The 22,835-nt window shown below is 42.1% G+C and overlaps 1 protein-coding gene across 3 annotated transcripts in view; it reads right to left on the bottom strand.

The window, feature by feature from the left end:
* Positions 1–11,439: 11,439 nt before the first annotated feature.
* The window catches only part of MED13L (mediator complex subunit 13L), a 324,575-nt gene continuing 313,179 nt past the window's right edge, over positions 11,440–22,835 (bottom strand). For all 3 annotated transcript variants that reach the window (XM_032168588.1, XM_058424877.1, XM_058424878.1), the window contains 4 exons: positions 21,776–21,933; positions 18,942–19,103; positions 16,279–16,391; positions 11,440–14,264 (listed from right to left, as the gene is read on the bottom strand). In XM_032168588.1, the coding sequence (XP_032024479.1) occupies positions 14,132–14,264; positions 16,279–16,391; positions 18,942–19,103; positions 21,776–21,933 (566 nt within the window). In that variant the 3' untranslated portion in view covers positions 11,440–14,131. The remainder of the gene's footprint in view (positions 14,265–16,278; positions 16,392–18,941; positions 19,104–21,775; positions 21,934–22,835) is intronic.

The raw sequence follows: 22,835 nt of genomic DNA, 5'->3' as shown, positions 1-22,835 counted from the left end.
TAAATTTGCCAAGCCAGATTGCTCTTCTCAGCCACCCCTACACCTGGCACCTATGCCCAACCGGGAATCTGTCCCCTGGGGCTCTTCACCTAAACGAGGGCTGCCCTGGGAGAGTGGACTCAGACCAGCCCCCCAGAGCTGCTCCCCAGGGCCTTGGCCCCCTGCTTTCAAATCCCTTGACGCTTGCCCATTAAGATTTGTCAGTGAACGTCGTCCCCTGCTGGAAAATCTAGGACATAACACATATGTATCCGAGCTTCTGCGGTATTTCCTAGAATTTATTCATTCCAAAATATTTGCTAGGGAAATAACTTTTCGGTAGAGAAAACCCAGAAGATGCAGCCTTCACCAAGGGTTCAAGGTCAATGTCATCTGTAACTGGACACGATGACATCTCGAACCTTCCCAACACTAATGCATTGGGAAGGACGTGTCACTTCCATGGTGTTCTTGTCCCAAGATGCATAACCACAATTTCACCGCTAGAAAATATCAGACTAACCCAAGCTGAGAGACCAAATAACTACAAAATAACTGACCAGTCGGTTTCGGGCTGTTCACCCAAATGAGAGCTCAAATGAGAACAGTTCTGTCAAAGTCACAAAGCAATAAGGAAAGACAGAGGATCGGTCATAGATCAGAGGAGACGAAGGAGACGTGATGCGTGAACGCCATGTGGGGTCCCGGATTGGACCCTGGATCAGGAAAACGACCTCGTGGGAAAACGTGCAATCTGAGCGAAGGCTGAGGTCGGGTTTACGGTGATGCACAAATGTCCATTTCTTAGTCCTCATTCTTGTCCTGTGACGATGCAAGATGTTAACACCAGGGGAAGACGAGTGAAGGGTGTACAGGAATCTCTGTGCTGCCTCTGCAACTTTTCTGTAAGTGCAAAATTATTTCAAAATAAAACATTTTCAAAAATTGCAGGCCTTTTTCCAAATATGGAAGGCCCCGGTCTACATGCTGGGAATACAGTTCCTGCTGTGTGGAACCTGCATTCTAGTAGGAGAGATGGCACACAAACAGACCAAGCAGGTGTGTCTGCATTGAGTAACAACCCCTACAAAGCAAAGTGAGGGAGTGCCAGGGGCCGGGGGAGGCTGGGGGCTGGGGGCTGGGAGAGAGTGGGTCAGGGACCAACTCTCTATGGAGATGACTCTGAAGTAGGAACCTGAGTAAGGGAGGGTAGCCCCCGCCCCCAACCCAATTCATTCATGAATTCAACAGCTACTATTTGAGAGTCTGCTGCATGCCAGGCACTTGGGGATACAGCAGTGAGCAACATGGACTCAAATCCCTAGTGATGTCCTGGGGATGCTCACATTCTAGGAGGGAAGAGAAAGAAAACGAGTCACTAAGGAATGCAGTGTGTTCCATTGGGGAGGGGCTGGCAGCACGGGGGCGGGGGGTGCCTGTGCTTTTCAAAAACAACAGGCCTTACAGAGCAAGTGACAGGGAATGCAGGCCTGGAGGAGGGGGCAGAGTGAGAAATTCTGGTGAAGGGAACAGGACGTGCAAAGCCCAGTGGTGGGAGCATGTTTGGCAAACTCAGGGATGCCAGTGTAGCTGCAATGTGGCACAAAAAGGGGCAAAGGGGGCCAGATATGCCCGGCCTTGTGGACTGCAGTTTGGATTTTATTTCTGCCCTCTGGAGGATTCTGGGTAGAGGAAGGACAGAGTGGCTCCATCCTTTGTTCGAGACCAGCGAGCAGATGCTGGCTGGAGGATGGACTGCACTGGGTGTGAGTGGCGAGACGTCGCCTGCTGCAGCCGGTGACAGAGCACTGGCCCCAGGGCAGTGGTAACAGTGGACGTGGTATAAAGAAATTCAGATTCTAAGTTCGTTTTGAAGGTGGGGCTCACACGGTTTACGCAAATGGATCAGGTGCAGAGAGTGATGAAGAAATCAGTTCGGAGTCTCCCCGAGGTTTTTGGTTGGAACCCAACATCTGGAAGAAGAGAGGACTGCAGAGGTGATGCAGATAAAGGGCAAAAATCGAGAACTGCATTTCATGTATGTTTCCGATGCCTATTTGCCAAATATGTAAAGGGGTAAAGTTTTTCCCATGACTCTTCTGGGAAAAAACAAGAACTTTATTGAGTGTCTACTGCCTGCACTGAATGCCTGTCCCATCCGTGCGGGGATCACTGCATTTCCTCTCTGCAGTAGGTGAAGGCAGTGCTGTGAGCGTCACATGTTACAGGCGAGGAAAGAGACACAGAGGAGGCCCGTGGAGAGCAAGCCACGGCAGAGCCGGGACATCGATGGCACATCCGGGCTCTAAACCACGTATTTTTGAAATGTTAGGGAGGGAACTTGAAGAAAACAGATCTTCTCTTGGAAGTGTAGAAGCTTCCAGAAAAATGACCAGGTAGGATGGTAGGAAGGAACTCATCCCTCCAAGGCTCAGGGCATGCAGCTATTCCACTTGACCATTCAGTCTGTTGAATGTCTCCTCTGTACCAGGCAGGAAGGGGCCGTGGGAGAAGAGTCCACTGATAACGCAGTGTTGTCGGTGCCCTGAGGGACCGTCAGCTACTCTGGGAGTCCCAGGAGGGACAGAGGGGCCAGCCCAAAGCTAGAGATGGCTCCTCAGAGGCAGCAAAGACCAGAGAGTTTGGGCTTTATCAGCACCAAGACTGGGGCGAGAAGTGCCTCAAGCAGAGACGGCTTTCTAGGTGTCAGCCTCATGCAAGGTGGAGCTTTAGTCAACGAAGTGGAAACAAGGACTGCAAGACTTGAGGGTTTCCAAGGCTCCTGTGAGACGAGCTCTCTCTTCTGTTGATTTCTGTTGCTCCTCTCAGTAACACAAACTCAGGTGGAAGTCACAGGGTGCTGGACCTAGTTCTGTCCCTGTCTCGCACTGTGTTGCCTTGGGAGACTAGCCGAAGAAGCTTGCTCAAGACCAGATCATGGTGAACCTCGTTGGGTTCCCTGCCTAGGAAGTTGGACTTCACTAACACCACTAATAGCTTGGAGATTGGATTGAAAGAGGCAGGCTGCGGACAGGAGGGCATGCAAGGAGGCCACCGTTGAGATCTGGGTAAGAGGTGAGGGGATGGAGTTGGGGAGGACATAGGAGGTGGCATTCGGCAGGGCTTGGTGATGGAGGAGTCGTGATCTAGATGCCTTCATTGTTTCTGCCTGGGGCAATTGGAGACCTGCAAGAATCGTTCGGGTCCTGGATCTATAAGGCCCAAGACAAAACCCAAATCCATGCCTACCTGGGATGATCTGGCAGGCAGTGAACGTGCTTGGCACTGTAAACCAGTTCCCCCACCCTCCATCTTGGTTTCTAAATGGTGTCTGAAGAACATTCTAGGCAAAAGGCACTCTGTAAGGACAGGGTTTAGCCGGAGTTGGAAGCAGGTAAATTGGTCTCTGCTCTTTCCCATGTGCCGTCTCCCACCTTCCTTGGCTACAGGCTCTCCTTTGGCCTCATGCTCTGCGAGATCCTTTTGCCATCCTCCTCGAAGATGTGAGATCTTCCCTCTTGTAGCTAAGCCCGAGGGGCTACCTTGACACACTGTTCCGAGCTACAGGGAGAGGTCCAGAAGAGGTCTTTTTCCAGCTGTACAATCAGGACACTCACTCACGGCGTCTGATTTTGTGTCCTCATATTGGTGCGGAGGGAACAGCAGGACTGAGAACTGCGCTCTCCATCCCCATCCTGGGGCAGGGAAGGTGTATTAGTCTGTTCTCACGCTGCTATGAAGAAATACCTGAGACTGGGTAATTTATAAAGGAAAGAGGTTTAATTGACTCACAGTTCCACGTGGCTGGGGAGGCCTCAGGAAACTTACAATCATGGCGGAAGGCACCTCTTCGCAGCGCGGCAGGCCAGAGAATGGGCGCCCAGCGGAGGGGGAAACCCCTTATAAAACCATCAGACCTCGTGAGAAATAACTCACTATCACAAGAACAGGATGGGGGAAACCGACGCCCATGCTCCAATTATCTCCACCTGGTCCCTCCCACAACACGTGGAGATTATGGGAACTACAATTATGATGAGATTTGGGTGGGGACACAGCCAAACTTTATCAGAAGGAAAAGCTCGTAACAGTGTAGAGAGGTGGGTACCACTGTAAATTCATAGTCTCAGGCCCGCTCGTTGTTCTCCTCGGTTCTCATCCCTGATCTGCACCAAGGCTGCTGCACATCCTGAGACCTACCCACCGCTTCCATTTAACGCTCCTTGGCATCCTCCTTCACAAGGAAAGGAACAAAGCCATCAGCCAAGGCTCTCTCTCCACCAAGCTTCCGGGTCCCTCCTCCTTGGACCCTTCCATCTGTCACTCACGTCCTTCCCTGTTCTGGCACTGACGTGTGCTCCAGGCCCCAGCAAATTAAAAAGCAAAACAACCAGCCCCCCTGACACCTCCATGTCCTGCTCTGGCTACCTGCTTTCTCTCTGCTTTGTTCCTGCATGCACTGCAGTCTGGCCTCTGTCCCTGTCTTCCCCACTGAAATCATTCTCAGCAAGGTCACCAGTGGCTGCCTTGTTCCCACAGCCATTTTAAGGACAGCTGTCCAACTGCTGAGGCCAGAAACCCCCCGCATCCGCAACCCACTTCTGAAACCCCACACCCTACTTAGTCAATAACCACTTTCTGTTGATTGTTTTTCAATAGCCCTCTCTCCCTCTTCACTATGCATACGGGGATGTGGCCCACTATTATTCTAGCCTCCATTTTTACTCCCTTCTGATAGCCGTAATAGGTTTTTTGTTTGTTTGTTTGTTTTCTCTTTTTTTGAGACAGGATCTCACTCTGTTGCCCAGGCTGGAGTGCAGTGGCGCATTCTTGGCTCACTGCAACCTCCACCTCTCCGGTTCAAGTGATTCTCGTGCCTCAGCCGAGAAGCTGGGACTACAGGCACCCGCCACCATGCCTTGCTAATTTTTGTATTTTGGGGTAGACATGAGGTTTCACCACGTTGGCCAGGCTGGTCTTGAACTTCTGACCTCAGGTGATCCACCTGCCTTGGCCTCTCAAAGTGCTGGGATTACAGGTGTGAACCACTGCCTCCAGCGATGATAGTTCTTCTAAAGGGTCAATCTGATCATTAACTTGCTTAAAATGCCGTCGTGAGTCTTCATTTCTCTCAGACGTGTCTGGCTGACCTGCAGGGGTCTCCTGTGGCCTCACGTTTATGCATATGCCGTATCCTCCACCTGGAACACACCCCACCTCTGACAGCTGCCTCCCATTGGCTCTGCGGAGCTTCTGAAAATACCACTTTTCTGGAAAGCTTTTCCCAGAGTGTAAGCACTCTGCCTTCACCCTATCCCAGATTCCCCACCAGGCTGCACCCGCTCTCACTAGACTATGCGCTGCCCCAGGCCAGGGATGATGCCTGCCTTATTTCTTGTGGTTCCAAGCCTGGTTCCAGAGACGACCTGATGAATTTTAGAATGGAGAATCCGAGAATGACAAAACATGGGGAAGAGGGGAGAAGAGAGAGAGACATTCAAGATGACACAGACTTCAGGGTTGATGAGCAGGAGGAGAAAGAAGAGTTTGAAGAAAGAGGTTCAGGGCTATGTCTGGAGTGACTCTGAGCTTCCAGGTCGAGGCATCTTGTAGGAAGATGGAGATACTGAATCTACAGCTACAGATGTGGGAGTCATGGGGGAAGGGCCGAGATTGTCTCTAGAAACTATAGAAGGGCCATGCTGAATTTTAACACAATAATGGCAGCTGGATGTCCTGTCTGCTTTACCACCTGCCTGCCTATCCACACTGTCCTAGAAGAAGTTAAGCTGACTTGAACAGATGTTTCTCAAAGTGTGGGCCACCAGTTCCTGGATCCAAGTCACCTGGGGAGGGAGGGCATTAAATGCAGAACTGTGGGCCCTGCCCCCCCCAACTGGATCAGGATCTGGGGTAGCCTGGAAATCTGAACAATAACCAGCTCCCGGAGATCAAGGATTGAGACTTTGCCAAGACAGATGCAGAATAAGCAATGGGTGAGGAATTAAAAGTGTCAGCAAGACAGTGGCTGAAATGGATGGCTTGGTTATGATGATAGACTGGACATGGGAGGCGCGTATGTCCTGTGATAGCAACAGGCTGCTGGGTACATCCCAGAGGACCCGTAGGGCTCACACATCGCCCATTGCTTGCATAGCTTTTTTAGAGGACAGTCCCTTGTGTCATAGATGCTGACCTCCTAGACTGATTTCCACCTTAAAGACAGGACTAGAGTTGGGGGTTCAGGGATCTCTTTATCCCCGAGCTTGGGGCATGGCACCTTAGGGGCACATAACCTGTTAGCAGAATCATCAAATTCCTTCTGCAAACATGTTACGTTTATGTGTAACAGCAGCTGGGGGTGCCTAATGGTAAGACAGTCCCTGAGTAACATTGACTTCCACATTTGTTGGGGAAGAAGCCTGTGACTAAGGGAGTTGCCTAAAACTGAAGGGCAGTGTCCAAGGAAAAGGATGAAATAATTTGGCTCTGACTAGCAGGTGTTACCCTGTGGCCTAGGAAATGAACCCCACACAGTTTGAGTTCACAGCCATTAAATCCCGAGAGAATGAGAACGGGGTTGGAACGGGTGGATCCAAGGTGCTGTTTTTATTAGAATGGAATCTACGGAATGGGAAGAGCATGGTGGATGTCTGTGGACTGTGTAAAGGTCATCACTAATGGACTTAGGTAACGGAGGTTTCTTTCCAAAACATGTTAAAAAAAATAAAGGCAAATGGCAGAGTCCATACACAAAAAAGGCAAAACTGAAGAGTTAAAGGAAGCAAATAAATCTGTATGTGTATTTATAAAAATTGGCTGACAAGTCAAAGTATAACATGGAACAGGAAGTGCAAAGGCAAAAATTACCCTATTCAAATAAAAATAGTATTGTTCTCTTAAGAAATAAAATACAACAGCTTGTATGAAGTACACCTAACACAAAATGACACAGGTTGAAAGTAAATGGTGGGCCAAAGATATAACACTGGAATTCTAATCAAAGGAAAGAGGGGCGGTACTAAAAGGATAATTTAAAGCAAAGAGCATTATACAGAATAAAGGGTGATTATACAGAGATAAATTATATAATACATAAACATCAGTAAACCTTTATGCACCAATAAGGAAGTACAAAGGAGGACCAAACTTCCAGTGGGAAATTTTAACTCCTACTGCCTGCCTGGGACAGAGCTTGAGGTCCGAATGGGGTGTAGAAAACAAACAAACAAAAATACTCAAGACACAATTAGTTGCTACCAAATCTTACACCCTAGCTGTACTGGCCCACAGGAGCACTGCTAGCCCCATGAGGCTGTTGATCACTTTGAAATACGGCGTGACTGAGAAACTAATCTTTTAATTTTATGTAAGTCTAATGAATTTAAATTTAATTTAAAAACTGAAGCAGTGTATTTTTTCTGCTAAATTCCATTTTTTTTGGTAGAACTACATTTTTCTTCAACTATTGAAAATTTAGCATCCAAATGTAGATGTGCTGTTAACTACATACAGATTTCAAAGACTTATTGCAAAAATAAGAATGCTACATAGGTCACTGATAATTTTCATATTGATTTTAGGTTGAAATGGAATAAGAACTTGGATATATTTGGTTAAATAAAATATATTAAAATTAATTTCACCTGTTTATTTTTACTTTTTAAATGTGACTTCTAGAAAATATTAAATTACATGTATGGTTCACATTCCATTTATATTAGGCAACACTGCCCATGAAATAGGACACACCTTGTTTTGAAGATTTCAGGGAATGCAAGATTACGTTGTAGTATAGGAGAATATTACAGTGTGAGAGACTTTAAGAGAATTTTCCTTAACAAAAATCGATCAAAAAAGAAATAAAGAACCAAGAGTATAAAAATAAAAATGAAAACATTAAGCATTAAGACTTGTAGGATGTAATCAACTTAAATCTAGTGCCAGATTTCATCCCTTTTAGCGTTTGACATCTCAAACGATAAAAGCAGTTTTATCCCTTTTAGCGTTTGACATCTCTGAGAATCTGATACAAAGACTGTCTCCCTAAAAAAAAATGCACATAAAGAATTCTGCATATAATTTGAGGAGGGCCAACACATCCAGAAGCCCCCAGGCTATAATGCCTATATCATCAAAAGTGAAAATAAATTAACTAAGCAGACAATTAAAATTCAAGGAAAATGAAACAACTCTCAAGGAAACTAGGAAAAAGAATGAGAAGACAAAGCCAGGACACAAACAGCAGAACTGTTAAGTCCATGAGCTGTTTCTTTGGAAAAATCAAACAAAAACTAAAAAAAAAAAAAAATCAAACTGCTAGAAAAATCAATCGAGGGGGAATAGAAGCATTAATATTGCTAGAAATGGAAAGGAGCATACATCACCAAAAGGTTTCAAAATTAAGGGGGTATTCTGCACCATTGCATTAAGTAATACATTTGAAAAACTCATTTTTTTCTGTAAAAATCTAAATTAACAAAATCGACAAAAGAAATGGAAACCCCAAATCAACCAAAAAATGAAAAAAAAAAAATTCCTGTGTTTTGTAAACCACTTCCCCAAAAGGCATCAGGATCTGATGAATTTACTGGTAAATTATTTCAGATTTTTGAGGTGCAACTAATTCTACTCTTTCAATAGTATCAGTGTTTGACAAACATTTCGTGAGTGCCCACTTCAGTCCTTTATTCAGTCTCAGCCCAATATAAAGTTGGTGTCATGAAAGATAAACTCTTTGGGTTCACAGAAAATGACGGGAAGTTCTTTGGTTCACCTTGTGAAGCAAACGTGACCTTGACCCCTAGACCTAAGACAGAGAACCTCTTAAGCTTTGCAGTAATACAAGAAATAACAACAACAAAAAACATTGGTGTATGTATAATTACAGAAACAGTGTCTCTTCTACGATTAAAAAAAAACACATACTTCAAAGGAAGCAGACAGGAAATTATATATGTAAATAATGTATCTAAATTAATAAGAACATCAAGACCTCTAAGTGAACAAACTAAGATTTAAGAGAAGCTAACATGAAAATGCTTACTGAAAAACATTATAGCCTAAATTAAGACAATTACTATTTTACATGTTAAATTATTTAAATTGACATTCCCCCACAACGAATACTTCCTTGTGTTAGATTTTTTTTTTTCCCAGAGCTTCTGTTCTAAGCTCTGGGGTGTCCAATTTTACTGAATATTGTCTAGTCTTATAAAACAAATAGATTGGAACATGCCTCACCCAACAGCAAGGCAAACGAGGTATACACTAGGCTGCAAGAGCCAGAGAAATGCTCAGAGATGCTGCCAATTTCAACGTGTCTGCATGCTGTGAGCACTGGGTGAATTTCAAGCACACTCCAGGACAGACGTGGTTTGATCCATATGGGTAACAGCCCAGACAAGTGCCATGTTAGCAGATTATTAAAAGTGAACATGTGCTTTCCTCACTTCCCTGTTTGAAAGAAAACAAAGAAAAAGTGGGACTAACGGGAATGTCTGTCTTGGGGTCTTCCCGTCACCTGGGAACTTAAATTCATTGAGGAAATAACATTTACAGAGAAAAATCAGTACTTTGGTTGTGTCCAACCTTCCTGGAGATTAAACCTTCTTTCTCATCAACTTCTATTTCTTACCTGCTTCATGATTTAGCGTTCTAGCTAGAAGCAGTTAAGTGTCAAAAAATCTTTTTTAAACTTGATCCTGGAATTGTAAGCAAAGTGGAGGAAGACTGGTGTATCTGGTTCCAGGCAGAGCAGGATGCCCAGGGCAAACATTACAACCCTCTAATTACCTGGCACAACAGAATTTTCTAGTGGTGTCTCATTAGGTATTAATGACATGAAATAATTACTGCTAAAGTGACCTTTTCATCAAGGGGATATAAACAAGAGAATCGTTTAACACCAAAATAACATGGTAATAAGTGAAAATTGCATCTTGATAGGATTTGGGCGTGCGGTGAATTCCAAAGCACGATTTCCTTTTTATACTGGCTTGACTGTAAATGACAAGTGGCAAAGACTGTTTTCCATATGTGGCTTATGCTTCTGCAGTATGTCTTATGAGGTTTGCTTTTAAAAACTCATTGACGAACTGTACTTTTATAAAGATTTTTAGTGGTTCTTTGATGCCCAGTTGGTAACAAATACCTTTGCTCATGACTTCCTGAAGAGTAAAACCAAGAACTACATAATCACATGGTTGGAGGGAATGAACTTGTGTGAAGAGCAGAATCTGGGTGATGCAAACTGCTGAAGGCTGATGGCTTATCTACATCTAACTTGGAAGATATTTAAATGCATTCAATAATTATCCTACCTCAAAGAGATTTAGCTGCGGTTGCTGAACCGGTACAGGTGGGGGCAGTTATGAAAATAACATTCCTACTATAAAGCCAACAGTAATTGTTGAATGTAGTACCACCCAATGTATGAGCTAAGCATTGAAGCTACTGAATGCTTGTAAAAGTACCTCCTAGTTCTGATTATTTAGTTGCTGCAGGACTATATAAAAATTATATATATGTAAGGCAGTAACTGGATGAGATCACTATTATTTTTTAACCAAAAAGTTGGCCTCACTTTTCTTTCTTCAACAGTGTAGCTGTAACACGGACACAAGCCTTTTAGTTTGCAAAGCATTTCTCATGTAATCATCCTCATCTCTCATTTGCAGATGAAGTAACAGAAGGCTGAGATGTCTCAATAGCTCTATCTCTGGATTCCAATAATGTTAGGTTCAGAACAACGTATATTTCTAAAATGATGAAGGCAGATTAAAAGCAAGGCCTTTCCACTTATTCAAATGTTTATTGTAAGCTCTGCCAAGTCCTGGGGTTTAATCGCTTTTAATGAGAGATTTTGCAAGGGCAGTATACGAAATAGACCCTTGCAACTCCTGCTAGAACATGTGGCTTTTCCTAGCTGGTGGACCCAAGAAGGGAACAGCATGGTAGATGGTGTGCAGCCAACAGGGACTTGCGTGTGGTGTATCAGATGCCAAACTCCCGTCACCAGCCTGTGAATCAGGAAAACAGCAAAGAGAGATGTATCTGTCATTTCTAAGAGACATCAAAAAGAAACTGGCTGAGACTGTGAAGAGAAAGGCGGTGGAATATAAAATACAGACTTGTCATTTGTGCTAGAATTGACCACAATCTCACAGCTGAGAGACACCATTAGAGCTCATCGACTCACAACAGTTGATTCTGTGTTGTGTGTGTTAGCATCTAAAAACTGATCGGGGAGTGTACCTGTGCCCTGGAGTATGAGAATACCATTTCAGAACAGCTGTTAGGTGTGATCAGGGCGGTAAAATTCTACATCCATCTCACTGACTGGAAGGTAGAGCCTGGCTACTAATCTAGGGCTATTCAATCCATATATACACACCTCTCGAACAGGTGTAGATAATTTTATACAAAGGCAGGAGAGGAAGGGAAAAAAGCCACTCAAAGTTTCAGTAATTCAATAATTTATTCCTCTAAAAAAGTGTGTAAAAGTATATAGCTCTCATCCACAAGGTATATATGAATGACATTTAAAATGGAGGCCTTTTATTATTGTTTCTTTTTATCAAAGTCTTTTAGTGTACTGTACCAGCGCTATACTGTAGTTATTTTTTTAAATGAACTTCACATATTTTTGTATTCTTTCAAATTGTTTGCTATATATAAAAGAAGCTCACTGCAAAATGCTTGAAGGAAAAAAGGAAACAAAAGAAATTCAGAACTTCCCAGAAATGTACAGCTTTTACATTTAAAAAAGGTTCTGAAATATACATACAAGCATGCTGGACAATCCCACCCTTCTCCCCTCCCCATTTCCCCTTTTTTTGTTCAAACCATGGTAAGAGTTCTGATTTCTGCAGAATTTCCAAAATTAAAAATAAAAAAAAATAAAATAACTTCTCACTCTGTAGCAAATCCAGGGCTTGTACATTTCAGATTAATTCAGTAAAAAACTCACAAGTAAAATAATGCATATTTAAGGGAAATATTATACAGACTTTTTCACACAGAAGTACATAATAAGATTTTTTAAAATCTATTGCCATTCATTTATTTTTGCACAAAAACGTATAAATATGTCACCAGCTTTTCTTAACTTAAAAAACTTAAATAAAAGACACCAGATGAAAACTACCCTTTGCTGCCATTTTTTTTTTAAGTTTTTTTGTAGGGGTTTTTTATTTTTTGTGTGTTTTTTTCTTTTTCTGCTTAGAATTGGGTTTCTAGGGAAGAAAAGCCCCTGCATTAAAAACAGCCCATTTAAAAAAAAATTCAAAGTTCTGATGAATTCCGGGAAAAAAGCAACCCCAAAGTGGTAAAAGATTACAAATATCTACTTTACAATTTGTCTTCTCACCAAGATAATTTTATACAAGTTTACAATCTTCATCTTCTTATGCTCTTCAAAAGGCCTTGAGAATTTTCCTTTCTGATTAAGAAAAAATAGCACTGCAATATTTTTAAAGTCAATTTTACACTGTACACATTAGATACAAATGGTTTGATATATCAGATTTTTTACCCTATACATTGCGAAAGTCAACCCCCCCTCAATTGGTGGTACAGAGAACAAAATTATCCATTTACAAGTTATTTCTCTGCTTTCACATTCCCACCACACAACTTTTTTTTTAATATAATGTTTTAAACTTTAGATTATTTCAAGAAAAATACTTTTACAAAATCATATCAATTATTACATTTTTCCTTTTTTGTTAATAACCAGGACATGGAAGTCTCTTGGAAGAACTTTTAAAATTTGCATGATTCTCTCCACAGATGACAAGAGCTCAAAGGCCTGGTCACAGTGGCTCCCGGGAGGCCAGTACACACCCACTGCCCTCAGACAGAAACACACAACACAAGGGTTAGAAACAGGGTTTCAAAGACAACCCTCTGGGCCAGGAATGAGGAGTCATAAAATACTTCGATTAGCCATTAATGCTTTAAAAATGCATTTTTTTTAAAAAGTCCCACCACGAAGGCTCAACTTCAAGTACTAATTTAATGGTTAAGTTGTAATATTTCTTTGAAATAATATTCCTATGGTCCAGAAAAAATTCACCATATTTATAACTGATTTCATGAGCAAACACTTTCAATTGTTGTATGTACGTAAGTCCCTTTTGATCTAATGAGAGGAGAGACCTGGCTTTCGATAAGAATTCACTAGAAAATATATTTCCGTTGTGATTATATAAAACTAATTAAGGTACTTGCCTCCATGGCTCTGAGTTGAGCTTGACTGCCTTCTGTATAAAAATGTTATCCTTCATGAAATGCTGGCCACTTAACATGGCAGAACTTTTAAAACCCGGTTTGTTGTTAACAAAACCTACTGCTGGGTGGTTTTGAATATATTACTTTTAGGCATGATCTCCCCAATGTGTTTTTACTCCTTTTCCGGCTTCTAGGACAGAGGTATGTAGTCAAAGAATCCTATGGTGGATCTGAATTGGGTTTCAGCTACTGTACCTGGTCCTTGTGAATTAAAAAAATAAAGTCACAAAAACCATATGACAAAACAAATTAAAATAAATAAACAAAATGAAGCTGTCTCCAGACCTTCTGCATCGACACACAGGTTTGAAGTCAACCAAAGCACTCATGCCAATCTGGATGGGAGCACTAGGGAGACAGAAACCCCAGTGTGAAACCATGTACTTGAGCTGGTTCTTATTTTTAAAAAGTCCCAGATTATGGAGTTCAGGTAACCCACAGGCCATACACCAGTAACTAGAGGATTTCATCCAAAGGGCTAGACTGCCCTCAATTGTATACAGAGGCTGAAAACACAGACTCTTGTGCAAAAGGACACTGTCTCTTCTGTTTCCCGCTGAAAAGCCACCAACCACCACCACTTCCTGGGGACCAGTGGTTGGGGGCTGCACACACCACCGCACTGGCTGAAAGTCACCACTTATGGAAGTTTCCAGGTCCATGAGAGAAGTGTCAAGGAGTCACTCTGGTAATGAACACTGCAGAATTGACATGTGCCTGCTGAGAAGGAATCACAGTGCAGGACTGTGGAGAGTGGTCTGAAGAAAAGGATGTGGGTTATTTGCAGAGTGTAGCAGGTTCCTTGGACTGAGGTTGCAGGGAGAAGGAACTGAGCCAGAGAGAACAAGTGCTTTTCCAATTAAAGTATATTCATGATGGCATTGTACAACTGAGTGAGCACCACAAAGTGGACGGGAAGGCAGGAAGTACGGTCCTGGGTGGCCGGATTGCACGTGAGCCAGGAGAGAGCGTTGTACTGCTCCAAAACAAACCTACCAAAGAGAACACACAGAGGAGGGGCGTGAGCCTCGGAAGGGAAGGCTGGTTCTCAGATTCTAACACATTCCAGATCTTAGCAGGAAGGAGGTCTCAATGGCATCCTTTAACTTGCCCCAGGCTCTTTCCCTCGTCCTTTGTCTCACGTTCCTCCTTCCTTCTAGACATGGACTATCCAGTACAGCAGCCACCAGCCACACACGGCCACTGAGCTCTGCCAGTGAGGCCAGTAGGAATTTGCGTGGAATGCAGGTGAAGTAGGCACTAGAGCCCAAACACTTAGGGGCCAGGTGCAGTGGCTCACGCCTGGAATCCCAGCAACTTTGGGAGGCCGAGGTGGGTGGATCACCTGAGGTCAGGAGTTCAAGACCAGGTGGCCAACATGGTGAAACCCCACCTCTATTAAAAATACAAAAATTAGTCAGGCATCATGGTGCATGCCTGTAATCCCAGGTACTTGGGAGGCTGAGGCAGGAGAATTGCTTGAACCTGTAGGCGGAGGTTGCAGTGAGATCATGCCACTGCACTCTAGCCTGGGTGACAGAGCAGGACTCGGCCTCCAAAAAAAAGAAAAAGAAAAAAAGAAAAGTATGTAAAATATTTCAGGAATATTTTTATATTGTTACATGTTGAAATAACATTTTGAATATATCGAGTTAAATAAAATATATTACTAAAATCAACTTCGGTTTCTTTTTACTATTTTAATGTGGCTAATAGAAAAATTTTAATTAGATTTGAGGTTCACATTATATTTCTATTGGACAGTGATCCTCTAGAGCAGCAGTCTCCAACTTTTTTTGGCATCAGGGACCGATTTCGTGGAAGACAATTTTTCCACATGGTGGGGGATGGTTTCAGGATGAAACTGTTCCACCTTAAATCATTAGGAGTCTCATAAAGAGTACACAACCTAGATCCCTTGAATGTGCGGTTCACAATAGGGTTTGTGCCCCTATGAGAATCTAATGTCGTTGCCTGACAGGAGGCGGAGCATAGGCTGTAATGCTCGCTCGCCTGCTACTTACCGCATGCTGTGGGGCCTGGTTCCTAACAAGGTATGGACGGGGGTTGGGGACCCCTGCTCTAGGGGGCCTGTAAGCCAAATTTATGTTGATCAGGTTCTTTATTTTTATCCATAACTATAATTATACATTAATCTATAATGTATAGTTTCCTATCATTTCCTAACCATTTAAGAGTTAGAAAACATTAGAAAAGGCCTGTATATTTTCTCAAGGTAGATGAAGAATGCCTGTGGCTTGATTAATACACACTTCTGGGATGCATTTCCCAACTACGTCATTTATGTTCTAGTCCATTTTTTTTAGAAAAACACGTAATCGGTGGCTCACGCCTGTAATCCCAGCACTTCAGGAGGCTGAGGCAGGCAGATCACGAGGTCAGGAGATCGAGATCATCCTGGCTAACACGGTGAAACCCCGTTTCTACTAAAAATACAAACAATTAGCTGGGCGTGGTGGTGGGTGCCTGTAGTCCCAGCTACTTGGGAAGCTGAGGCAGGAGAATGGCGTGAACCCGGGAGGCGGAGTTTGCTGTGAGCCGAGACCACGCCTCTGCACTCCAGCCTGGGTGACAGAGCGAGACTCCATCTCAAACAAACAAACAAACAAAAACACATAATCTATCTCAGGAAGCATAAAAAGCGTTTTCAATGTGAGGTGCTTTAAAAGTTCCAGACACTGTCTTCTAACTATCCACCCCGAGATCTGACCTCTCTTCATCACCATGAAGTGCCTGCTCTGAACGGGAAGCAAAGGCAACTATAAATGCCTATCGATGCCTAACTGAATCCAATGTGTTACACTGCCTGTCCCATGCAGCTATGAGGGACTGCAGCTCTCACTGACTCATCAGATACTGTTTCACTGCACAAACGGCAGCTTCTTTTCTATGAATAGCACACTTAGATCAAAACACCTTGGAAAGACAACAGTAAAGGAATATCGTTTCAAATTGCACTGCTCTGATGCCTAGGTTGGTATCTACCTTAAAACATCAGACGTGGTTTTGGAGTCAAGAGGGTGTGGAACCCGCTGAGAATTCCTGGCAGGCAGAAGTTCGTCTGTCTGTGCTACTGAAATGTGGTGATGCAGCGAAGCCTGGTGAAAAAACAAAGAGAGTTACCTCTCTGGTCTAGACAATCACAGTGCAGAAGTGAGGGAGGCCATGTCTGCCAGAAGCAGACGCTCCCAAAAGTCCTTAGAAGTCAGGGTTTCTATGAGTCTATAAACTTTAACCTGCTCAGTAACCCCCAGGGTAATCCCAAATAACTTATCCTAGAGTTGGAAAAAAAAAAAAAAAGCAAACTTTTTGGGCTTTTTTTTTTTTGTCTACTACATTTTGTTTCTTCGATGGAAATAGTCTAGCACACACAAAAATACTGTAATACATAATAAGGTCCCATGAATTGATATTGCCAAGATGCAACAATTATCAGTATTCACCACTTTTCTGTTTTCATTTTCTTTTTCTGAATTAAACACAAATATTACCATCTCTGTAAAACATTAAAAAAAAAATAGCTGGGCATGGTGGTGTGTGCCTTGTAGTCCCAGCTACTCAGAAGGCTGAAGCTGGAAGATTGCTTGAGCCTGGGAGGATGAGGACGCAGTGAGCTGTGATCGCACCACTGTGCTCCACCCTGGGCAACAGAGCAAGACTCTGTCTCCAAAAAAAAAGAAACAAACAAACCAACCCCCAAAAAACCCTCCCCACAAAAAAACAAACATTGTATTATTTTGCTTGTAAAAAGTCAGTAGATACCTCACATAAGGACCTTTAAACATAACAGTAATTATCACACAAAAGTTAACAATGATTCCTTAATATTATCACACCATCTGTAGGATAATGAGGAAGATAATGCTCCCTTATTATCTCAAAAATGTCTTTTTATATTTGGTTTACTAAAATCATGAGCCAACATGATCTGTATGTGACAAACGATTAAAGGCACGAAATGTCTACTGTCCCACTTGAAGTAACATGATTCATCACTGGGTTCAGGTGGTACCAGCACACTACACCCATCATAAAGTTCCTCATCAACTTTTCACCTAATGGTTTTGGTATTACTTTATATGTAAAGAAGAGGCAATATATAAATGCTTCTTTCTCTTTATTTTTGTATTTTCAGACTGAGCTGATGCTCTAGCAGTTACAAATGATGACTGATTTTTTGTTTGTTTTCCAACACAATTATGAACCAAGGATTTGTTTCATTCTATTACTGTCATCGTTTTTTTAAATGATCACACTGTCCCGTCCTATCCCTGGACAACAGAGCTGCCCTCTAAAATGGCTCCTGAGGCCCTGATGGACCATAATAATCTTTGGTAACTTTCTTCCTTTTAGGTGTGATAAGATGCCTCAGGTTCATTGTGAATATTTCCTGCTTCATACCTGGAATCAGTCATCTCTTCAAAGACCCATAGTCCTTTAAGTGACAACGGTGTGTATGAACCACAAATGTGGCAACAGAGGTGTTTATTGCTGCTAAGCCTTTTCAGCAGACAGAGCTAAAAAAGTGTGTATACTTTTCTAGAGAGGAAAAATAAATCTATGCTCATATTGATAATTCTAATTAAAAATAAACATGCATTTTTATAAACTTTCTTTGATTTTATAATAGTATATTAAAGTCATTAGGAAAAGAACATTGCTTCACTGTCTAAGTTTTTGATTTAATTTCCATCGTTTCTTTTTGAAAATATAAGCAGCTATGTGTGTATGTGTGTGAATATGCGTATCTCACAGATTACTCCATGGTAATCTCTACTCCACAGAATGATTACATAGAAATAGTCTCCATTTTGTTGTAGATGATTAATATTTCACTGTCTGGATGCACCACAGTTGATTCAATCAGTCCCTCACTGATAATGCTTAGGTTCTTTCTAGTCTTGGACATATGTCATATTCTGTTTTGGCAAAGAACCTTTGGGCTATTCCTTAGAGGTGGGATTGCTGCCCTAAAAGGGAAGTGTGTAGGGCTGTATCATTCAGCAATCCCACCAACACCAGGGCCTGCTCCCCACATCTGGCCAACACAGTATGTTGCCAAATCTTTGTATTTTTGCCAATCTGTGGGCGAGAGACAGATTTCATTCTAGATATTGTTTTTAACACAAACTGCAAGTAGGGGATTTTTTGTTTTGAACCCTTAAAATTGGGATTAAAAGGTTCCAAGAAATATAAAGGAAGGAGCAAGTGTAAATGTGCAATGTTTTTAGCTGACTCTTACTCTTCTCTAATGAAGAATGCGAAGAGTCCCTGGCAGGGGAGGAAGAGGATGGCTGGTTATTATACCTTCGACACAGGCTTAACTTTACTGATAGTGATGCAATATAGACCTGGAGAAAGACCATTACATTGAACCCCATGCATCCATCCTAGATTTACCCTCTGGGCCCCACTGTTTCCTCCTTGGGCTACTGTGATTCATTTCTTTGTGATAAGGTTTTGGGTCCTCCTAAATTCTACTCTCCACCTACAACTGTAATTAAAATTTCCTCAGAGTGTAAGTAGATACAAGAGAAAAAAGGAACAGAATAAGATTATGGTGCCTAAAACTGAAATTTCTAACCAAAATTAAATTTAAGCATAAATCACTCATTCCTTGCAAACTTCTAATATGACACCAAACCAACCTTTAAGAAGAGAGGGCACTGGTTTTGAGCCTGGGGACACGATGACCAAAACCACTGGGGAAGATTCTCAGCTTTGGCAGTTGATACAAAATACCCAAGCGCCAGAGGCTGCTGCTTTAGCTCCTCTGGTGCTTCTCTAGAAAGAAGACGCTCACCCTGGCTCTGAAAAACAAAAATCCCAAAAGCATGATCAGCATTAAAGCTTGAAAGATGAACTTTTGTCAGTTCACTCTGCACACTGCAGTGAGTGATCCCCTTTGTGGCAGCATCTCACAGAAGACAACAGGTGATTGAGAAAGGTAAGCAGGGCCAGCATCGTCTTTGCTGCACACAGAGAAGATACCAGCAAAACTGACAGCCTCAGTCAAGTAAGTACAGATTTATTTGCTTGGGTTTCTTTTCTATGGGATGTAAGATCTATTTCATGGCATTATGAGGTAACAAACTAAAATGGAAAGATTACAATTTCTGACAGCAGAAGGCTCTACCACACGCAGGTGGTCTTTCACCAGCAACCAGCCAAAGACACACAAGTGCACCAGCCTGATCAGGACAATGTGACACCAGTATGTGCACAGCACAAAAGTTCCTGAGCTGCCAGTAGTGCAAGATCTGCTCACAGAGAAGCCGTGTTTTCATTTGCAGCATTCCCCTTAATAAGAGTCTCCTGGAAGAGGCTATGTTTTGCTGCAACTGACACTTTTCTTATCTTTAATTCTTTTAGCTAGCTTCAACAACTGAAAATGTACGTTTCACGCAAGCAATAAGTAATCCATTTGCTTTTAAAAGTCTCTGTGTACGCTGGGTGCGGTGGCTCACACCTGTAATCCCAGCACTTTGGGAGGCTGAGGCAGACAGATCACTTGAGGTCAGAATTTCGAGACCTGCCTGTGAACATGGTGAAACCTCAACTCTACTAAAAATACAAAAATTAGCCAGGCACGGTAGCGCACGCCTGTAATCCCAGCTACTCAGGAGGCTGAGGCAGGAGAATCCCTTGAATCCAGGAGGCGGAGGTTGCAGTGAGCCAAGATCACGCCACTGCACTCTAGCTTGAGCAATAGAGCGAGACTCCGTCTCGGAAAAAAAAAAAAAAGCCTTCTGTTTAGAAGGAAAAAATAATCTGCAGCTACTACATTAAACTGTATCAATTCTGAGCTGGTTAAAAAAATAAAAAATTTACTGCCACTTTGAACGCATTCTTTTCCCTGCTGTGATGTCTTAACTGGATATCAAAGAATGTTTAATGATTCAGAAAAAGGAAATGCTGAAAGCCTCTTGGAGGTCACCTGGCTGCAGGTGCTCAGGATTGAAAAAGCCCACCTGGCTAGCTTCAGAACAGCACTGTCTAAATCATGACATTGAATTAAAGACTTTAGTGCTTAAGGCTCCAAAAAAAAGGGAGAAATACAGCATACCTGTTTCTTACACAACTAACATTACACTTCAATGACCAATTCTTTGTTAATGCATAAACTGAATTACAAAAACAGGTACTGGGGGGTAGTTGCTATTATTCCATTTCACAGATAAGGTAACTCAGGCTAAGAGAGGTGAAGTTTGCTTTTCCAAGGTCACAAAGCCAGTAGGCCCAGAGCTGCAATTCAGAGTTGTCTTTAACAGACTGTGGGGCATGCATTCTTAGCTGCTATGCTACTTGCCTCCAGAATTCAAATTAAACCCAACTTTAAAAAAACAGACAATGTAACATTTGTGTTTTTTGTTCCTATCACAACCATTTCCCATGAACAAATTATCATTAACTGGTAAGTACTGCAAAGGAAACAAAGACCTTTAAAACCCCTTTCTTCCAGAAGAGGGTAATAGGGGCAGGTATAACATAGAACAGTCTGAGATGCCCTCCTCTGGTCTCACCTGCTCTGTGACTAATCTAAGCTATAAACCTTTTTTCTCTCCATCGTCTAATAAATTCAGTGCTGGGAATAAAGTCCTCCCGATGAAAACTGAAGTCCTTTATGTCCATCTTTGTGTCTAAATAAATGAGTGTGAGCAGGTTGCTTATGCTTGTTCAGTCTAAGATACCAGACATAGCTATTTTTCAAAGTCTTAACTTCCCAATCTCATAACATTTTAAATAAGCAGTACAATACAGTGATGCAGCAGGAATCATATAACTGAAGCAAAGTTACCACAAGCTGTGGCAGAACCCTCTAACTCTTAAATCTTCTGTTGTTCATCCACCTCCAATATCCCTGAGATATTTAAAGATGAAACCAGTTGTAAGCTCTGGTTTTTTCCTTAATACTCTGGCGTTAACCTGGACACATCTGTAAAATCAATCTCCTGGCGGCTCTTTCCATTCCTGCAGGTCAGCTGGAAAAGAAGGCAGCTGCAAAATGACTAAGCCAGGACACGCAAAGAGCATGGCAGGCTCCTTTCAGAACAAGCCATCACCAACAACGTGTTCTTCAATCAGCACAGTTACTCTGCATGTTGAATAAGTATGGTTGTTGTACTAATCTCTTAAAAGCCACTATTTTGGCAAAAAATAAAAACATTAAAAAAAAACTGGGAAGCAGCAAGCAACTAGAACTAATTTTTGCTAAGAAAACAATGCATAAAAACCCTTGCATCTGTAATAGGACTATTCTTCTGATAAAACATACTCATCAGAAATAACAACACATTTATTTCAAATTCCTGCCTTCTATTCAAAATGGAACTACAGTCCGTTTCCCACACTTATTTCTCTTGTACCAAGGACCCAGACCATCAAGAACTGTGCAAGTAGGAACAAGATGATCAGATGTCAAGTGGATTATCTTCCCGAAGGCTATGGTTGTCTTAAACAACGTACTCCAAATCATCCTTACCCGACTATGCTGGAAGTGAGAGCCCACACCAATTCCAGAAGGAGAGCCTGGGGAGGGTACTGGGGAGGAGTTGGGAGAGGAATGGAGGTTCCCAGTCATTAATATGCCAATATCATTATCCATATCATCTGGGAATGGAAGGTCAACAAACATATCATCTAGAGGGAAGAGGGGGGAAAAAAGCACAAAAATTAAAAAGATAGTCTATATCAATATCATAATAATCCAACTTAACCTATGTCATGTTTTGTTAGCATATGGCTATTATGGACACACACTGTAAATAACTTAGATTCCGTGAGGACCTACTAAGTGTAAGCTATTACAAATTATTCTTTCATTTTGTACTCTCTCCAATGATCTCCTTACGTAAAGTATTAACAGAATGCAATAAAGAATATAACATAAAAACCTACACTCTGCATAGCCTCCAAAGGCACATAAAAGCATGGTAAAAGAGCTAAAGCAACAATTTAATCATTAAAGTTGACACCATTCAAAAACAAAGTAGACTCCATCTATGCATCCAATTAGCATCTAAAACACCAGAGGCTGAATGAATGCATGTTAATGGGTGTGAACTTGCCCTGAAAATGGAGACCTATTTCAAAAGCAAATCAAAGCACATTGTTTTCTTTTTTCTTTGAGATGGATCTCTTTTTGCCAGGCTGGATACATGGCACGACTCGGTTCACTGTACCTCTGCCTCTGGTTCAATGATTCCTGATATCACTCACAGCAGAAAATTTGTAAAGAAAAGTATAAAAAGTGAAAACCATCACCCAGAACCCAATCACCATGACCATTTTTTTCTATGATTCTTTTATTTTCTCATGTATTTGTTATTCTATTGCAATCATACTAGATATAAAATTTGGTATCCTTTTCCCCATCTCATTTACCATAAATAAACACTGGTAGGTGTTATAATTTATTCAAAAACAATGCAAATGGATGCATAGTGTTGAATGTTTTACAGTTTATAAATAATCATTTTTTTAAACAAATGCCTTAACGGATATTCAAAAATTTCCATTAACAATAATCAAATAAGGGTTTC

Source organism: Hylobates moloch, unplaced genomic scaffold (assembly GCF_009828535.3).
Source record: "Hylobates moloch isolate HMO894 unplaced genomic scaffold, HMol_V3 SCAFFOLD_12, whole genome shotgun sequence".
Taxonomy (NCBI): domain Eukaryota; kingdom Metazoa; phylum Chordata; class Mammalia; order Primates; family Hylobatidae; genus Hylobates; species Hylobates moloch.
Note: the sequence above shows the minus strand (reverse complement) of the source record. Positions and strands in the feature narration are given on the sequence as shown.